Source organism: Ciconia boyciana, chromosome 4 (genome assembly GCF_034638445.1).
Source record: "Ciconia boyciana chromosome 4, ASM3463844v1, whole genome shotgun sequence".
NCBI classification, from domain to species: domain Eukaryota; kingdom Metazoa; phylum Chordata; class Aves; order Ciconiiformes; family Ciconiidae; genus Ciconia; species Ciconia boyciana.
The window spans coordinates 59,434,781-59,450,664 of NC_132937.1; the positions used below are offsets into that span (position 1 = coordinate 59,434,781).

Sequence of the window (15,884 nt, forward strand, 5' to 3'; positions counted from 1 at the left end):
ATGTTGAAATTCATTCCCCCCCCCCCCCGTTTAATTACTCTTGTGTGCTGTTTGTATATTGAGGATGTGTGATGATGTGGTCCTGCACATTTTTGACACTGCCTAGTGCCTGCAATTGAATTGTAGAAGAAATTGTAGATACAGAAGGCTTTTGGATGAGCACTTTTTGTTTTGAATTATTCATCTGAAGTCTGGCTAGGTCAAAGACACCATGTGTTTTTGGGGGAAAGAGGTGTTTTGTAGGGGTTTTTCTTCTTCTCCCCTTATTCCCAGGTGCCAGCTTCGGAGACAGCCTTGCAGGTGAGGCCTAGTTTAAATAAATCTCTTCCATATGCAGCATTATCCTGATTTAAAGAAGCTGAAAATGAGGCACGCAACCTTTTTAGGGATTTTTGAGGGAATTAATTAGAATGTAAATAATTCCAGGTTCCATATTTACTGAAAAATTGCTCCAAGGATGGTTTTTAAATGCTGTTGCTAAACTTGGAATGGGCTGCCACTGTTTTCCTATTTTTCTCTTACTTTCAGTAGCTGTGGTAGCTGCTGAATTTATATTGGTCTGTCCCTATAGGAGCAGTCAGTAACGTTGCAGTGTGAAGTGCAGACCACTTATTACATCTCACTGACAATATGCTGATGCCAGAGGCCCTGCTCGTTATGCTTAAGCAAGTGCATATGACATGAGTGTTACGGCTCACATACTGTATCTGGTCAGGCAGGAGAGCTGATTTCTGCCTCCATGTTTCTCAAGGTTTTCCAAATCCTGGCATCAAAGCTATGTGACCACCATATCTTTTTTTTGAATTAAGATTAATCAGTGCAGATATGAGGAGTCCTATGGAGAATTTTCTTCATGTTCTACAGCATGAACGTATGCAGTATTTTATTTATGACTTATTTTTGTATGCTCTCAATTCACACACAGTAGAAGGGAGAAAACACTGTTGCCAAGGGTGGTCTGTCCTCCAGTGTATGGAAGCTGTCTCCAGCCAAATACAGATTTGCCATACTCCATCAGACTCTTGATCCATTATGTGCTGTATATTACCTTCAGTGACGGTCTTATACCGGTGCTTTGGAAAAGAAGAAAAAGTATGTAAAGGATCTGTTTGGTTTTGAAGTATTGTGAAGGCAGGGGTTTCCCAAAAATGCTTCATTGCAAAATCAACCATGTTTATGTAGTCAGTGGAGATGCAGCCCATTTAAATATAGAATCATAGAATCGTTTAGGTTGGAAAAGACCTTTAAGATCATCAAGTCCAACCATTAACCTAGCACTGCCAAGTCCACCACTAAACCATGTCCCTAAGCACCACATCTACACGGCTTTTAAATACCTCCAGGGATGGTGACTCAACCACTTCCCTGGGCAGCCTGTTCCAATGCTTGACAACCCTTTCAGTGAAGAAATTTTTCCTCACATCCAATCTAAACCTCCCCTGGAGCAACTTGAGGCCATTTCCTCTTGTCCTGTCACTTGTTACCTGGGAGAAGAGACCGACCCCCACCTCTCTACAACCTCCTTTCCGGTAGCTGTAGAGAGCGATACGGTCTCCCCTCAGCCTCCTTTATGTATACTGACGGTACAGTGTAGCCTAAAGACAGTTATTATTGTGTCATGGTTTCATACCACAGAGTTCTGATATCACCCCTAAGCAGGGTTGTGTATTTGTCATAGACTTCCTCAGAGCCACACTTTGTAGGCTGTTGCCTGCAGCTATGAATGAGGACCAGGACTCCATACAGTGGGTCAGTTAAGCATTTTTTTTTCAGGTATGTGGGTAGCTCTTTTGGTGTTTTCAGTCTGACACGTAGGCTAAAGTGAGGGCTTTAGTGCTTAAGTGGGATGGACACTAAAGGACTGCGTAAGGAAAGTATTTTCAGATGTTAAGTTCATCCATGAAGAAGGAACTTAAGAGGTCTTAAATCTTTAAGTTGTCTGATATTTCAGAATGTTTGGCTTTTGTTAGTGAGACAGTTCCTTGCTTATGGTTTGGTGAACTTCTCACAGACACTTCCTTAGTATATGAATGCATCACAAGCATTGATAAACTTACTCCAGTAATGTTTCTGAAACAAGGGAGTACTGCTTTCCTTGTTCTCCCTTTGGAAGGGGCTGAGGCAAAGAGAACAAGTGATCCTTCCACAGTCTCAGAGCTGCGACTTAAATCCAGGTGATGTGATCCTTGACAAGACCTTCCTTTATCAAAGGTGCTGTAACTGTGAAACTGCACTGAAGCAAAAGAAATCACTTTAAATTTCAGTTATTTGACTAATGGGCACTACATTAAAGAGAAGACGGAACACTACATCTCTCAATGAAATCTGCTTGGAGAGTGATAATGGTATCCACGTGTTCTAACACCTAAGGTTGACCTGTGGGAAGAGGCTGCTCACCACTGAGGAGAGCAGGCATTACGGTGCTCTGCACAGGACCAGAGCTGCACCAGAAATTGCTGTCTTTAAAGATGCAGAATGTGTTGAAAGAACGGATCAATCCAAGCAACCCAGGTTTTTATCCCAAGCAAAGACAATTTGCTGAAATCCAGCACTGTGTGCTTGTGTGTTGTAAGCAAGATGAAACATAGTGTTAGCACTTACAGAGTTATGGAGCCTGTGCTTCTCAGTAATTGCTATCCAGAAATTTGACTTGCTAAGGATTGACTTTAAAAGATGCATTAAACAAATGCATGTGTGAGATGCATAAGATGCATCTCTTTTATGCTAAGACTACATGGCTCTCAGACTATACCTTGTGAGGAAGCTTAGAAGTGAATTATAGTTGCCACATTAAAAGGTCTGGTGATAGAATTGCTTATAGATTTAGCAACTCAGGTCTCTCTGTGACCAGTGGCATTACTTAACTTTTCTTCTAGCTTTTATTGTTTGATTCATTGTACATCTCAGATGGTATTTTTTTCACTTTTCAGTCATGTTTATGAAGCCCAGGGTTTCAGAAACTTTTTCATGTGAGGACACTAGAAGAAGGTTATTTAGGACTCTGCTGGGAAAACCATAGGCATTGCTCTCATTTGCTAGTTCTAAAGAAAAGGACCAATATTCACAAGGTCATAACGGGGACACAGTTTTCCTCCTGTCAGTCTAGAGGAGGGAAAATCTTCTCTCAGTGTCCATGGCTAGGACATGAATGGAGCACTTGGGTAAATAAGGTGCACACTTCAACCAGTGTGCACCTGCCTGTCCAGAGCTGATTTTTGCCATCTGTTCATCTGTAACAGAAGACACCCAGTTGCTGCCACCATTACTCTTTTCTCTGCATTGGTCTTTGTGAAAAGGTTTTGAAGTGGAGGTTTGGTATGTGTGGCACGTCTCATGCCAGTGGTACTCCATATAGGAAGACCTTGAGCTTGCCTGTATTTGGTGCTTTCTGCCTTCTCTTGCAGGAGGTGTGGATTTTCTTTTCCTTAGCTAGCAATTGATGGGGGAGAAGGAAGGAGGAGAGAGCTTAAGTGGCATGATTTATGCAAGAATTTCTGCCCTTTATTAAATGATAATAGAAAGTGATTCTAAAGAGCCTAATTCTTCCTCCCTCCGCCCTCAGTGTGAAATTGAGATGGAGAGGAGTCCTGCAAGCAGAAGAAGGAACTGCTGAACTCCAGGATTCTGGGGGAAGGTGCACTTGGCCTTTTGCAGGCGACTAGGTTTTTCCTTAGTAAAATGCTGGCCTTTTTTACCACAAATCTTTTATTTGGTAGTGGTTTGTATTAATTTTTTTGTACTTTTGTGCTCTGTCTATGCTGTTTTCACTGAGTGAAAAATAGTTGTAAGGTGGGAAGGGAGGACAAATGGTGAAACATGTATCCTGACAGATGTTCCTATATATATGATTAAGAACGGATATGTGCTCTGCATATATTGCCTTTCATCCCACAATATGATTTGGGAGTTGACTTTTTGTTCCTAGATCACCTAGAAAATCTTTGAGGGAATTTGTAGATACATGATTCTGATAGTTTCTTTGTTATTTATGTAGGAGTTCTAAATGCTCCCCTTCTGATTAATGACAGCTATTGATTTTTTTTCCTTCCCCCCATAGTTTTCTCAGTGGAGCTTGCTTTCCTCCTGTAGAATCAGCATCCTCAAAGGCAGAAAATTCTGATTCTCAGAGAGTAAGAAGCTTGGCATTTGCCTTTTTTTTTTTTTAGGTTTTTATTATTATTTGTATCCTCCTTATTCTCTCTCCTTTTCCATTGCTTTTCATTCTTTTTCCTGGGTTTTGTCTAACCTATGCTTTCATTCCTCTGTGAACAGAAACAACATCTGTGTTTTTCCGGTGGATCAGCTGCATGTGAGTGTTTAGAGTTCCCACCAATCTCTGATACCTTTCTTTCACACTGGGCATATTCATTTGCAAAACGATCACTCTCCCTTAAAAGAGTAAGGGTAGTAGGTTGCTCTACCCTACATCTGTACCACAGTCTCTTTATGGCAAACCAATCATATAGTATACATGCTTATAGCTCCAGGACCATTCCACTGGAGGAACTGCTGAATGACTCTTTGTAGGCTGTTTTGCCATGTTGTATCTTAACATCAGAAAAACCTTTTTTGTAATGGTTTGCCAGCAGAGAGAGAACTGTACAAAGGAAGTACAAACAGTGCACATCATGTCAGGAGTGCGAACAGGCATGATAGATAAAAATTCATATCTAAGCATGCTCATAACTGTGTGTGCAAAAGGACTTCCTTTTCTTACTGGTCTTTAAACCATTGACATGGATCTTGTGTACTCTCGACCCATTGTTTTTATGACTTTATTTCCTCTTCATCTTGGTTACTGTTTTACCTGTATGCTAACTTACTAATGATTCACTCTGAGCAATCAATCACTTCATCTAACGCATTTCAGACAAACAGTGAAGCTATTTTATCCAGATTTTTTGAGGTCTCCTCCCAGTAGTATTGCAGGTATGGGTAGTGCACTCATGTATAGATATGAAATATCTTTTTGGGACATTAGTTTGTTAATGTTAGAAATGTCTTCCGGTTAGAGGAGTATGTTCAGGTGGTTTGGATAATGGCTGTGAGCTTTCAGGGTCTGTGAGAGGAAAAGTGGTAGATTACTGTGACACAGAGCTTCTTGGAAAGTATCCAGTAAAAACTTGAAACTTTTCCAGGAAAACAGGCTTTGAATGTGCTGACTATAACAAGAGAGCATTAGAAGCTAATTTGTTAGTGGGTTTATTATCACATTTTACTTTAAATTTGATCTCTTAAGATGTGTTGGGAAAAGAATTAAGCTAAGCATCAATATTTAGAATTGCAGTTGTAAAAATTAGTGATACTCAGCTAAGAACCTTTTGCAAAGCCTTTTTACCCATTTGTTTAGCTGTGGCTTTGGAGTTATTTTACTCCGTACTGTAGACTGCCTGGAAGAATATACAGAAAATTAAAAAAAAAGCCAAACCAACAGATTAGTAGCAACCAGATGTTATCTTTATTTGACATGTGTTAATATGTCTTGAAAGTTTTACTTTAGTTTTTACTACTGAGCTGATTTAAATGATCATCTTCCTAAACTTATTACCAAAAAGAATGCAGTCTTCTTTTTTTGGCTTCTTTCTGCCAGGTTTACCCTTGCTCTTATATTTTTGTGTGTTGGATGTTTCTTAAAAACATTGCAATCTATTTTGCAATTCTGTAGGGCATATTTCTTGGTAGCTAACTGTTGCTGTTTTTATTTTTAAATAGTTCTGGAAAATTTACAGCATAATAAAGCCTGGTGTACTGCCTTTGCAAGTTTTCACCTATTATGCATTGATGCTGAAATGTATGCTTGACTTTATGCATACTGTAGTCAACTGTGATGGGATTGTCTAAAGTTAACCACATGCTAAGAGTTCATAAATAACATGACTAAGGATAACAAATTAAAGAGATGATGGAGGAGTGGGAAGAGAAAGCATTACAGCAACATCAAAAAAATTATGTGGTTGCTCAGCTGGCTCATTTTCAGGCTTTCCTTGCCAGTTTTTAAATTGTGTCAGGTTTTATGATCTAAATTCATGGTATAGGCTGAAACGAATGTAAACTTTCTTCCATAGTGGAATATGTCTGTGTGGGGAGAATATCTGTCAGTTGTCTTACTCCTTCATATCTTTGGCATTTTGATGACTAGAGGAGACCACCTTTTTTTACCACTTTGTAGCACTAGCCTGATGCCCAGTGGGTTAAGGAATTGTCCATGTTTTTATAACTTTCCCTGTAACCCAGCAGCTGTGTACAGGCCACCTGGGAAGCTGATGATGCTCACCAGTGACACCCATGGGCAGCGGAAAGGCAAAACCAAGCTGTGAATGTTGTGGGCATTGGAATGTCGTAATAGATTTCAAAGGTCTGGAAATGGCAGTTAGAGATGCGCTGTCACTTTGGCTTTACTTTCTTGAGTATGCCTATTAGCAAACAGCGCTTAATTATGCGATCATATACTTCTTGTCCTTTTTCTCTTTTATATTCTGAGATCAAAAGCCTGCCCAGTGTTTCACCTGAATTCTTGTAATTTCTGTTTTTGACCAGTGCCTCGCTTTTGCCATACAGTGTTGCTTATCGTGTTGGAGGAGCTCATAGTCCTTTCCTGTACCAATGCAATCCTAATCCACAATCCTCCTCCCGTTGTTGAGCTTTTAGTCCCACCCCAGTCTACCGACAAGCACAATGTTATCTGTATCTGTGACTGTGTGGCACGGGCATGCGGGGCTATACTGGAGTTTTGGGTGTTAGCTTAGATTTACTTAACAGTCTGGTTTTCATACCAAAGTGATTTCTTTGTGCCATTACAATGTGACTAAATTGCACCAAATTTCTGCTGTATCAGTGAATGACACTTTTGTGACTGAGGGGGCCATGTTCTTTCCAGATTTCATGTTCCTGTTGTTTTCCATGGTAGAGCTTGGTCTCTTCAGAAAAGCTCTCCACAGCAGGAAGGCGGTGGGTTTGGGTTTTTTTTCCTGCTCTCTTCAGTTATTTTCAGAGCTCTCTGCAATTCAATTTCCAGTGAAAACGTGTCGGTTCTTGGCCAAGAGGGACTGGGCCAGCCGTCCTGTTCTGGGTGATCTCAAGCCACTAGGCACTGAGGTGTCATTACCCATACTACTCTTAACGCCCATACTATGTCTGGGAGGCATTAACGCCATTTGGTACATCCAAGGTGCAGTCTGTGCTGCTGTCTTGCTGAGCTATGTAGAGAAGTTCCCAACAAAGAGCAGTAAAAAAGGGGATTTAGTGCAGTTTTCTTCAAGCTCTTCGGAAACCATCCTGTATCCACAGAGGAGTTCATATAATGCAAATTGAGTAGGTCAGTAGCCAGATCTGTTATGGATTGTGCAATGAAGTACTGTGCAATGAAGTTCCCTTACCTGTTACACTTTGGTCAACAGTGAAATAGTTAACAGGGGAAAACTCTGTCACTGTTAATATTGTCAGGCTCTTCTCAAAGCCTTTGCTTCAAGCCACTGGCAGATTCAGGCAGATACCTTCTTGCACTGGTTTATAGCACATTCTTGAACAGGAACGTGAAATTCCTTGTTTAAAATGAGACTCCAGAACACAGATTATTTTGTCCATTCCTTTTCTTTCTCTCGCTCTCCTCCTCCCTCACCAAATCCGGCATGCCAGATTGTTCCCCTGCTGTAAGCAGCCCCATTCAAACCCTGAAGCTAAACAATACGCTGTTGGCTCTTGCTTCATTTTGTTGTAGTTAATTTAAAATTCGGAGAAATGAAGCATCCTTCCATAAGAGCATCAAGCAAGCCAAATGTGTTTGATACTTTCCACAAGACGGAGCACCTGCTGCAATGACATGGGAAGCAGGGAAAGGATTGAGCCTTCCCTCTTCCACCTGGAAGAATCTTCTTTATGGTTTTCTTTTTTTTGTGCTCCACCCCCCCACACTTTTTTTGTATTTTTTAATTTTTTTTTTCCCCTCACTTTCCTTTTGGATAGTTCCCCTCCTTTCCGTGGCACTGATCTGGGTCGGGTGACATGTGCCAGTCTGATTCCACCGCCTGGGTTGTAATTCCAAGAATAAGAGAAGGATCTGTACTTTCACAGGGGGGTGTTGAGGGAGGTGTGCGTGCAGTGTGCCGCATGAGTTACGTAGCGCGCTGAATGTGACTCGCAGTCTTTTACTTTCAGCTCACCCTTATGTAAAGATTCATCCTGGGGAGGGGAGGGAAAAATCAAGTGAACAGCATACCGTCTCTTCATTGATTAAAGAGCTGGGTTTAGAGATGGGAAGTGAATTTAGATTCAATTGAAAAACAAATAAAAGTAGGACTTGAATCTTTGCAATTAGGAATTTAAAATGGAATGTTTTTATGGAAAGCAAGTTAAGTTTTTATTTCTTCTTCTTCAAAGTCCTTTGTACAGACGTGCAGGGGGGAGAGAGCAATCCTAGAGACTTCTGGTTTTATTTACCTAAGTCCTGAGCAGTGAATCCTTGAAAACGAAAAGAAAATTTCAGAGCTAATCTAGTTACTGTGTGAACAGAAGTTAGTTGGACGGTTAGTGAGCAAGCCTTAGAGCTGAACAGATCTCTCTTGGGATATATTCAACATAACTTTTTCACCTGTTTGGTTTGGTTGTTGTTTTTTTTCCCCCCTGCCTTCCCATTCAGTAGCAACAAACAAACTATCCACCCCACAATGGTTAGTATAGCACAGAGCTTGATGCAGCCCTGGTTGAGGTCAAGCACTCCAATTCGAACCTCTCAAGGGCTTTCTCTATGTGTTGCCAGTGTACTGGTAAAAATGACTTTAAACTCTTGTCAGCGCAGTTACTGGTGCATGCATCACAGTCCCACTCAAATAAACCTGTCACAACACAGAGTCAGCAGATAGAGAAGAGTACAAGGGCAGGCCTCTAGCTTTTCATTCGAGCATCACTAAACGTGCACAGAGTGCCCAATTATTTCAGCATTATTGAGCAAGCCTACAGGAGGACCCAAGCCTTGCTACATTAGATTTTCCTTAGTAATTTGCTCAAGTACCGCTGAGGACACTTAAAGGGCTTAAAACGGTGGCTGCAACCAGTTTCCTTTTCTGGATTGTTAATTCAGGTTTTCTCTTTCAAATTAGCTCTCACTGCATGCTGTGCAGCAGCACTGGGAGAACTGTTTAACACTAATTTTCTCAATTTTCAGCCCTTTTTTTTTTGCATTATATAACTGCTTTTATAGTTACATATATTTTGATTAGATGTGTACGTGGTGTGTTTCTGCTAGAAAGAGTAAAATGTAATACCTCTGTCAGAGAAATAAAAATTTCACCAAAACTGTAAAATTCCTTTCCTTTATTCCTTTTTTTATTTTTTTTGTTGTTCTTTTAATTCAGCCTAAAGTTTACAGATTGTGTTGTATCCAAACATATGGACGTTTTTGAAATGCCAGGATGTTTGTGAGAGTTGATCTCTGGATCGATCAGATGCATTGGTTGATCTGATCAATCACGTTTGATGTACAGGATCAATCGGTCAACCCCTGGCTCCTTGAACAAATTCAATATCTGTGTTTCGTTTTTCACAGCAGCAACAACTCCAGGCCCAGCATTTGTCACATGGACATGGTCTTCCCGTGCCGCTCACTCCGCACCCCTCGGGCTTGCAGCCTCCAGCCATCCCACCCATTGGCAGCAGTGCTGGTCTCCTGGCACTGTCCAGTGCGCTGGGGGGGCAGTCCCACCTCCCAATTAAAGACGAGAAGAAGCACCATGATAGCGATCACCAAAGAGGTAGGTGGTGCCAGATGAGTGTGTGGCTTCATTTGTTTCTCTTTTCTTTTTTCTTCGTTTTTCAAGCTCTCCTCTTAAAAAAAAAAAAAAAAAAAAAATTTTCACAAGAATTCCTAGCTAATTGCTTAATTGCTTCAGTGTTTATTACTTAGCAGTAGCCAGAAATTGTGTTCAAATGCTAGAAATCCGGTTTTACACATCTGGCTGTACAGTATTAATAATTAACTATACGGAAAAGTTAACATTTGTGCAATTTATTATTTAACAGACATCAGGATTCTTTCTTCCAAGTATGATAAATGTATAATTTTATGTAAACTAACTAGTACTTTTCTCTTTCTCTCTCCCCCCACCTCCTCATCCCCTGCCACTGCCTCCTCCCCTCCTTGCACCCGGGGGCTGCTCTGCAGACAGAGACTCCATCAAGGTAGGACTCCATTTCGTAGGTGTAAAGGGTGGCTCAAAAGAGCTTTTCTGCGTTTTTCTGAAACCAAAGTATAGCCCAAAGTGGCGGAAAAAGTCACAAAACGAAACCAAGTTGTGACGCTCGTGTTGATTAGCAGAGCCCTGCATAGACTGTGTATCACACTTAGAAAGTGGCTGGTGGCAGGGCAGCTAGGATTGCAGGCGACGTGCCGTCCAGTGGGTTTCATGGAACAGCATTGAGGCTGTTTCTGGATAAAAGGAAAGGGCTGCCTGGGGTCTCTGCCCAAGCTTATGAGACAGAAAGAATTAGGCAGTAGTTTTAAGTCATTTGGAGGCTGTAAACTGGAATTCTGATATGTCCTAATAATGCAGTTAGGAAGGAGAGCTCCGTTGCTTGCACGGGAGAGTTGGGGTGCTGCCCGCTGTCCTTGCTGAAGCAGTTGGAGAGGAGTGAGCTGCCATTCCCTACCCCGACAAAGGCGGTACTCACAGTGAGGATCCTGCCTTCCTTTTCGAGAAGTTAATTTTCAGGCTCTGAATGACTCCGCAGCATACGTGTGTGCACCATCATGTGCATGGTAGCATTTATAAGTAGGTGTAATACACACCTTGCGGCTCGTGTAATTCTGAGCATTCAGTGATGCATACGACTATGATTGAGTGTATGTGCCTGGATGCTTGTCCATACTGGATACCCACCAGAGTCTCTCAGAGGCTCCAGAGGTTTTAAAGCTGCAAGTGGGGAGGTGCATCGTGGCCCTGCCCTCTCCTGGATCAGTCTGCTGTCCTCGCTGCTTGCTGCTGGCGGTTTACCAACTCTCAGCAGACCCGGTTGTTGCCAGCTACGCAGTTACCTACCCAGCTCCGGGTGGCTGGATGTAGTTACAGAGCAGAGCCTGAGTGGCCTGCACAATTTTCAGGAGCATAAGATTAAGCCTTTTTATAGGTGATGGTGAGTGTGGAAAGAAAGATACGCTTCCCTTACAAAGGGCAAGACCTATGCCAACCTTATTGAGCACTTGCAACCCATTTGTCAAGTTTTTAGTGGTGCTTTTTTAAGGAAGATGTAATTTATTCTTGGGGTTGGCCAAATGGGAGAAGAGGTGTTCACGGCACGAATCTTGGGGTGCACTAGGCAAGATTAGCAGGAGCTTGCCAGGCAGATGTGACTGGTGTGCCCTAGATGGCGTCGGGGGAAGCAAGGTGCCAGGCACAGGCTTTGCCCCCAGCAGACAGCTGTCTGGCCGGGGCTGCCCTGTGAGGGGCTCTGCCTTTGCTTCTCTGGCAGCTCCAGGTGGGGACGTGTCCCACAGCCTTCCCCAGTGCGCCCATTCTGCCACTGGCATCTATGCCACGTCCCAGCCGAGTGCAACTGAGCCGATGGTTGTCAGTTTTGCTGTTACCCACATGGCCCTGCATAACAACCAGGAGCTGACAGGAACTGTCAGATTTTACTGTGAGCAGCCAAGGCACTGAAGCTGTCTATCTGCCGACATAGGACAACAGCGTGTCGGATTTCACTTCAGCTTCCTTGTCACGATGGCTAGAGGCTGGGATTATTGCTTTATGCATCGAGGCTGGGCGCAGATTAATGATGATTTCCCTAGAACACCGCCTGCTTGCTGTGAACAGATAGTTGTAGTCCATTTTCTTTTTTCCTGCACCCAAACAAACAAGTAGGGCAGATATCTAAATGTGGGAATACAAACCCACCTGGTTTCTTTAGTGAGTTTGCATACCTGTACAGTTGGAACCAGGAGTGTTTCACTCAAGAAAGTGAATGAGGAGAACTGCTAGTATATGCTAACCGCCTGTTTTTAAACAAAATACGCTAGTCGTGTTTCTGTAATGTCTGTGGGATGTTGGGTTGTTTATGCTGGCATGGGTGTTACAGGGAGTGTTTATACCAAAAAGGCTGATTTTGTCTGGGAACGATTCAAAGACACTGTTATTCATACAGCTTCAAGAGGGAGAGGAGGGCGTTGCTACTTTGTGCCAATTTACTTTGAAATGATAAGTAGATGTTTGTCTTGCACAGTGTTCAGGTTGTGAGCTGGCTTGTGTGTCAGCATTGTGGGGCTTGCTGCCAGCTTTGCAAGGTGAAATAGTTTGCTAATTTCCTTAAATGTTTTCAGTGATGCCCAGAGTAGCAGTTAGTCGCTTGTTCGATCGATCTGTCCTCCCCTAAGTGGCTCCTGGTTAAGAGAGGCTTTTTATGATTGTCTGCTGTGTGACTTGAGATGGTTTTTGTCAGCCAGAACGTGCCAGTTGCCAGCAGCTGGAGTCTGTGTGCTTGTATGAAATAATTTATTCATGCAGGATAATGCTCCTTAACATTTAACAGGTAATGAACGTGGCATAAATTTCCTTCTTGCTTTTAATTTTTCCCTTTCCTCTTCTAATGTGCAAACAGGCAGCTCTGGTACTCTAAATAGTAAGTAATTTTTGGCCATCTGTCAAAAGGAAATTTCAATACAAATTTAAATTAATGGTGCCTGAAATTTTTTATGGCTCCTCTAAAAGCCTCTAATGTGCAGAAAATTCTGAATCTGCTGGTAGTAATTAGTGTAGCATGTAATGAGGATATGGGCGATGTTATACAGCCCCAGTGTAACGTTTTGATATGGTAGCAAAATTTTGATTTATACAAGGTTGTGCCTGGGTTTAATTGTGAGAGACACTTTAAAGTGTTTTCTTGCTGATACAGATTATTAATCAGGGCAGATTTTGGAATAGCTCATAAAGTGTAAATTTACGCCTTAGTGTACGATTCAGATAACAAAGGTACCCTACTCATTTCTACAAAGAAAGGATTTTGGCTGAAGTGTCCTGTTTTTTGCCACCGCTTCCAACGCTTTGGATTTGCTGGATAGTTGTCTTTGTGAAACTTTCTGTCTCTAGCTATGCTGGTCCTGACCCTCCTCCTCGTTCAGTCCAAGGAAAAGGCAGTTTGCATCACTCTTCTAAACACGACATTTTCTGCCTGGTGAGCCAGACCGGGCTCGCATCCTTCCCAGCCCCTCCCTGGAGCGAGCAGTTCACCTTCCAGATAACACGAGACTGTCCAGGAGCTATTCCTAAATAATAGATCAGCATTGGCACAGCAAGCTCCGTGGAGAAGGGCGTCTTTGGGAGGTCTTTGATTTCGTGTTGGATTCAGTCGTCCGAATCCTTTGCAAAGTTCGAAGTGTGGGAAAACTCTAGACACGGTAAACTGGGTCACGGGAGCGGTCTTTGTGCAGTGGCGAGGCTGCGGAGCGGACAAAGGGAGGGGAAGGGTGGCAAGCGCCAGGGCTGTGCTCAAAGTGCAGCTGTGGCTTAAGGGCTCTCAGGGAATATAATGTGTTTAGACAGAAAGACAAACAAACAGCTCTGTAGTTAACTGAGCAGCTTTTCACAGAGGACTCGGTGTGTCTCCTTTTCAAAGCAGTAAAACTTCTATAAAAAAAAAAAAAAGGATCATTCTGCAGTGGATTCTTGGTTGCTAATTGCACCCCGCAAGGATTTTTCCACCTCCTGCGAGAACTGCTGATGGGGGAGGCATGTTGTTCTTCCCAGCCCTGGTCCTCACCTACCCTCTCTGGGACAAATATGGCAAAAGTTTCTCTGGTCCCTAACAAAGTCCCTTCTGTAAAACATCCCCTGTGAAGAAGCTAAGGAATCATTTTGTGGGCAGAAGCACCACCTGGCAGAAAGTAGTCCAGTGCTAGCAGTCTCTTCCTGTGGATCTCACTGCAGCAGCTGGAGTGAAGGAGCCCCCAGATGCTGGCTGGGGTATGGGCCTGCCAGAGGTAGCCAGGGTGTCCCTGAGCAGGTTATTCCAGAATCTGAGTCTTCTGAATCGCTGCCTCGTGCCCAGGTTTCAACTCGTGTAACTTTTTACCGCATCCATTGCTAATCCTGATCTGCGGTTCTTTATACTCATGTGGTACATTGCGTTTCTTTTTTTTTTATTTGAATTGTAAATTATTTGGGGCAGAGACCATGCCCATACTAAGACTTGCCAATGTGGTGGAGACTGTTCATTTTGATGCCAGAGGCTACCGCTTCCGCAGCAACAAGTGCCAGTAATTAAAAGCTGTAGTCTTGTGGCAAGAATAAAATAGCCTGTTTGAGATTCCTCTGGAAAAAAAGAGTTTTAAATGAAAGGATCTGAAATAATGCATCAAATGCAGGTTTGGGGTGAATTTCTGTCCAACATGCTAGTGAACTAGAAGTCTGTCAGGGCAAATTCAAGTGGGTTTAGCAGTAAGATTACTTTTGCCTTAATCTATGTGAAGGCTAATAATTCCATGTGGCAGATACAGGGTTAGTGGATGGGTGCGATTCCCACGTTCCATTTACATTTGTGGTGGCAGGTGCTCCAGTGCTCCTCAATTTAGCTTCTCGAGCTGTTAGCCACTACTACCTTTTTAGACCTCTGTTCATCTAGTATGTAAGAGTAAGCTGCTTTCTCCTGCAGCTGTAATTTGATACTTAAAAATAGTTGTATGAGTGTAATGCTTCTGGAAGGAACGTAGTTTAAAATCAAAATGCGCAACATATATTATAAGACTTTTGGGTATTACCGAATGTAATTACATTGCGTGGATTTTGTTCTTCTGCTGGTAGAGGAACACCACATAAACTGCTTTGATGTACTGCTGTGGACTTTGTCTTAATTGTCAGACTTCTTTTAAATGAGACTTCCTCTAGTGGCATGAGTGTCCAGCCAAATGTCTTTGCATTCAGTATGTATTTAACAAATCGAAGAAAGGTAGTTATATGTTACACACCTAAAGAAATTTACAGAATTTATTTCCCGATCATTTTGTTGTTTTGCCACTTTAATACCATTGAGCTGAAAAGCACTTCACAGGCTTGTTAAAATCCAAACATTTCGCAGTCATGTCATGGATCCTGCTCCTGCCTTTCTCCGTTTGGAAACGAGGTGTTGCGTGTGTTTTGCTTTCTGTATTTTGTATTTCTGTAATGATGAAGTGGTAGTTTTAAGCTGAGCATATTTGAACTAAACTTTGCTCCGCAAGAGTTATGTTTTTGATCTTCGTGGGTGTTTTGGGGGTAGCATTATCAAAATACAATGAGTAACTTCTGTTGCCTTGCGATACAGTAATTTTTTCAGTATTAATTGATATCTGCCTCTGGGCATGTAAGCTGTGCCGAATGTAACAGGTGCCCTAATTCCAGAAAATGTGTTGTAATTGTTTGTTTGTGGAACAGATGAATAAATATCTGTGGGGCATAGCTGGTCCTCAGGTGGTGAACGTGAATGGATTAATGATGTGATTGGGTGAGACATGCTTGTTTGTTGCAGTCTCGTCCAGTAACTGTCTGCTGAAGCAGAACAAATATTAATTAGCAGGGTCCTGTTTGTTGTCTCGGTCTATCTTATGGAGCTGATTTTTTGGCACTGCTTTTTTTTCTTAATAACCTTTTCATGGCTAGACTTGTAGCGTGTCATTCAAGCCCTGTGGTTTTTAACAGATTTTTAGAACACGAAACTGAACCTCAGGTATATATCTCCCTGGTGCGTTTTTTTCTTGTCCCCGGCACCCCCCGCCTGAGTTTTACATTTCTTTCTTTCATTCAGTGTCACATCATTTGCCTTTTTAATGAGGTCGTCTGGGAATTTTAATTTAGTGTAGAGTATTCGTATGAAAGTACCAGCACGTACTCTGATATCAAAGAGTAAGCTGCTTCTGCCATTTTTGA

The 15,884-nt window shown here is 42.3% G+C and overlaps 1 protein-coding gene across 5 annotated transcripts in view; it reads left to right on the top strand.

Moving 5' to 3' along the window:
* Positions 1-15,884, top strand: part of LOC140650765 (transducin-like enhancer protein 4) — a 101,487-nt gene that overhangs the window by 46,356 nt on the left and 39,247 nt on the right. For 4 of the 5 annotated variants that reach the window (XR_012042163.1, XM_072859497.1, XM_072859501.1 and 1 more), the window contains 2 exons: positions 9,542-9,746; positions 10,157-10,173. Coding sequence is in view for 4 of the 5 variants with exons in the window: in XM_072859497.1 (XP_072715598.1) it covers positions 9,542-9,746; positions 10,157-10,173 (222 nt within the window). In the remaining variant the exon portion in view is untranslated. The remainder of the gene's footprint in view (positions 1-9,541; positions 9,747-10,156; positions 10,174-15,884) is intronic. The other variant, XM_072859498.1, reaches the window with a different exon arrangement.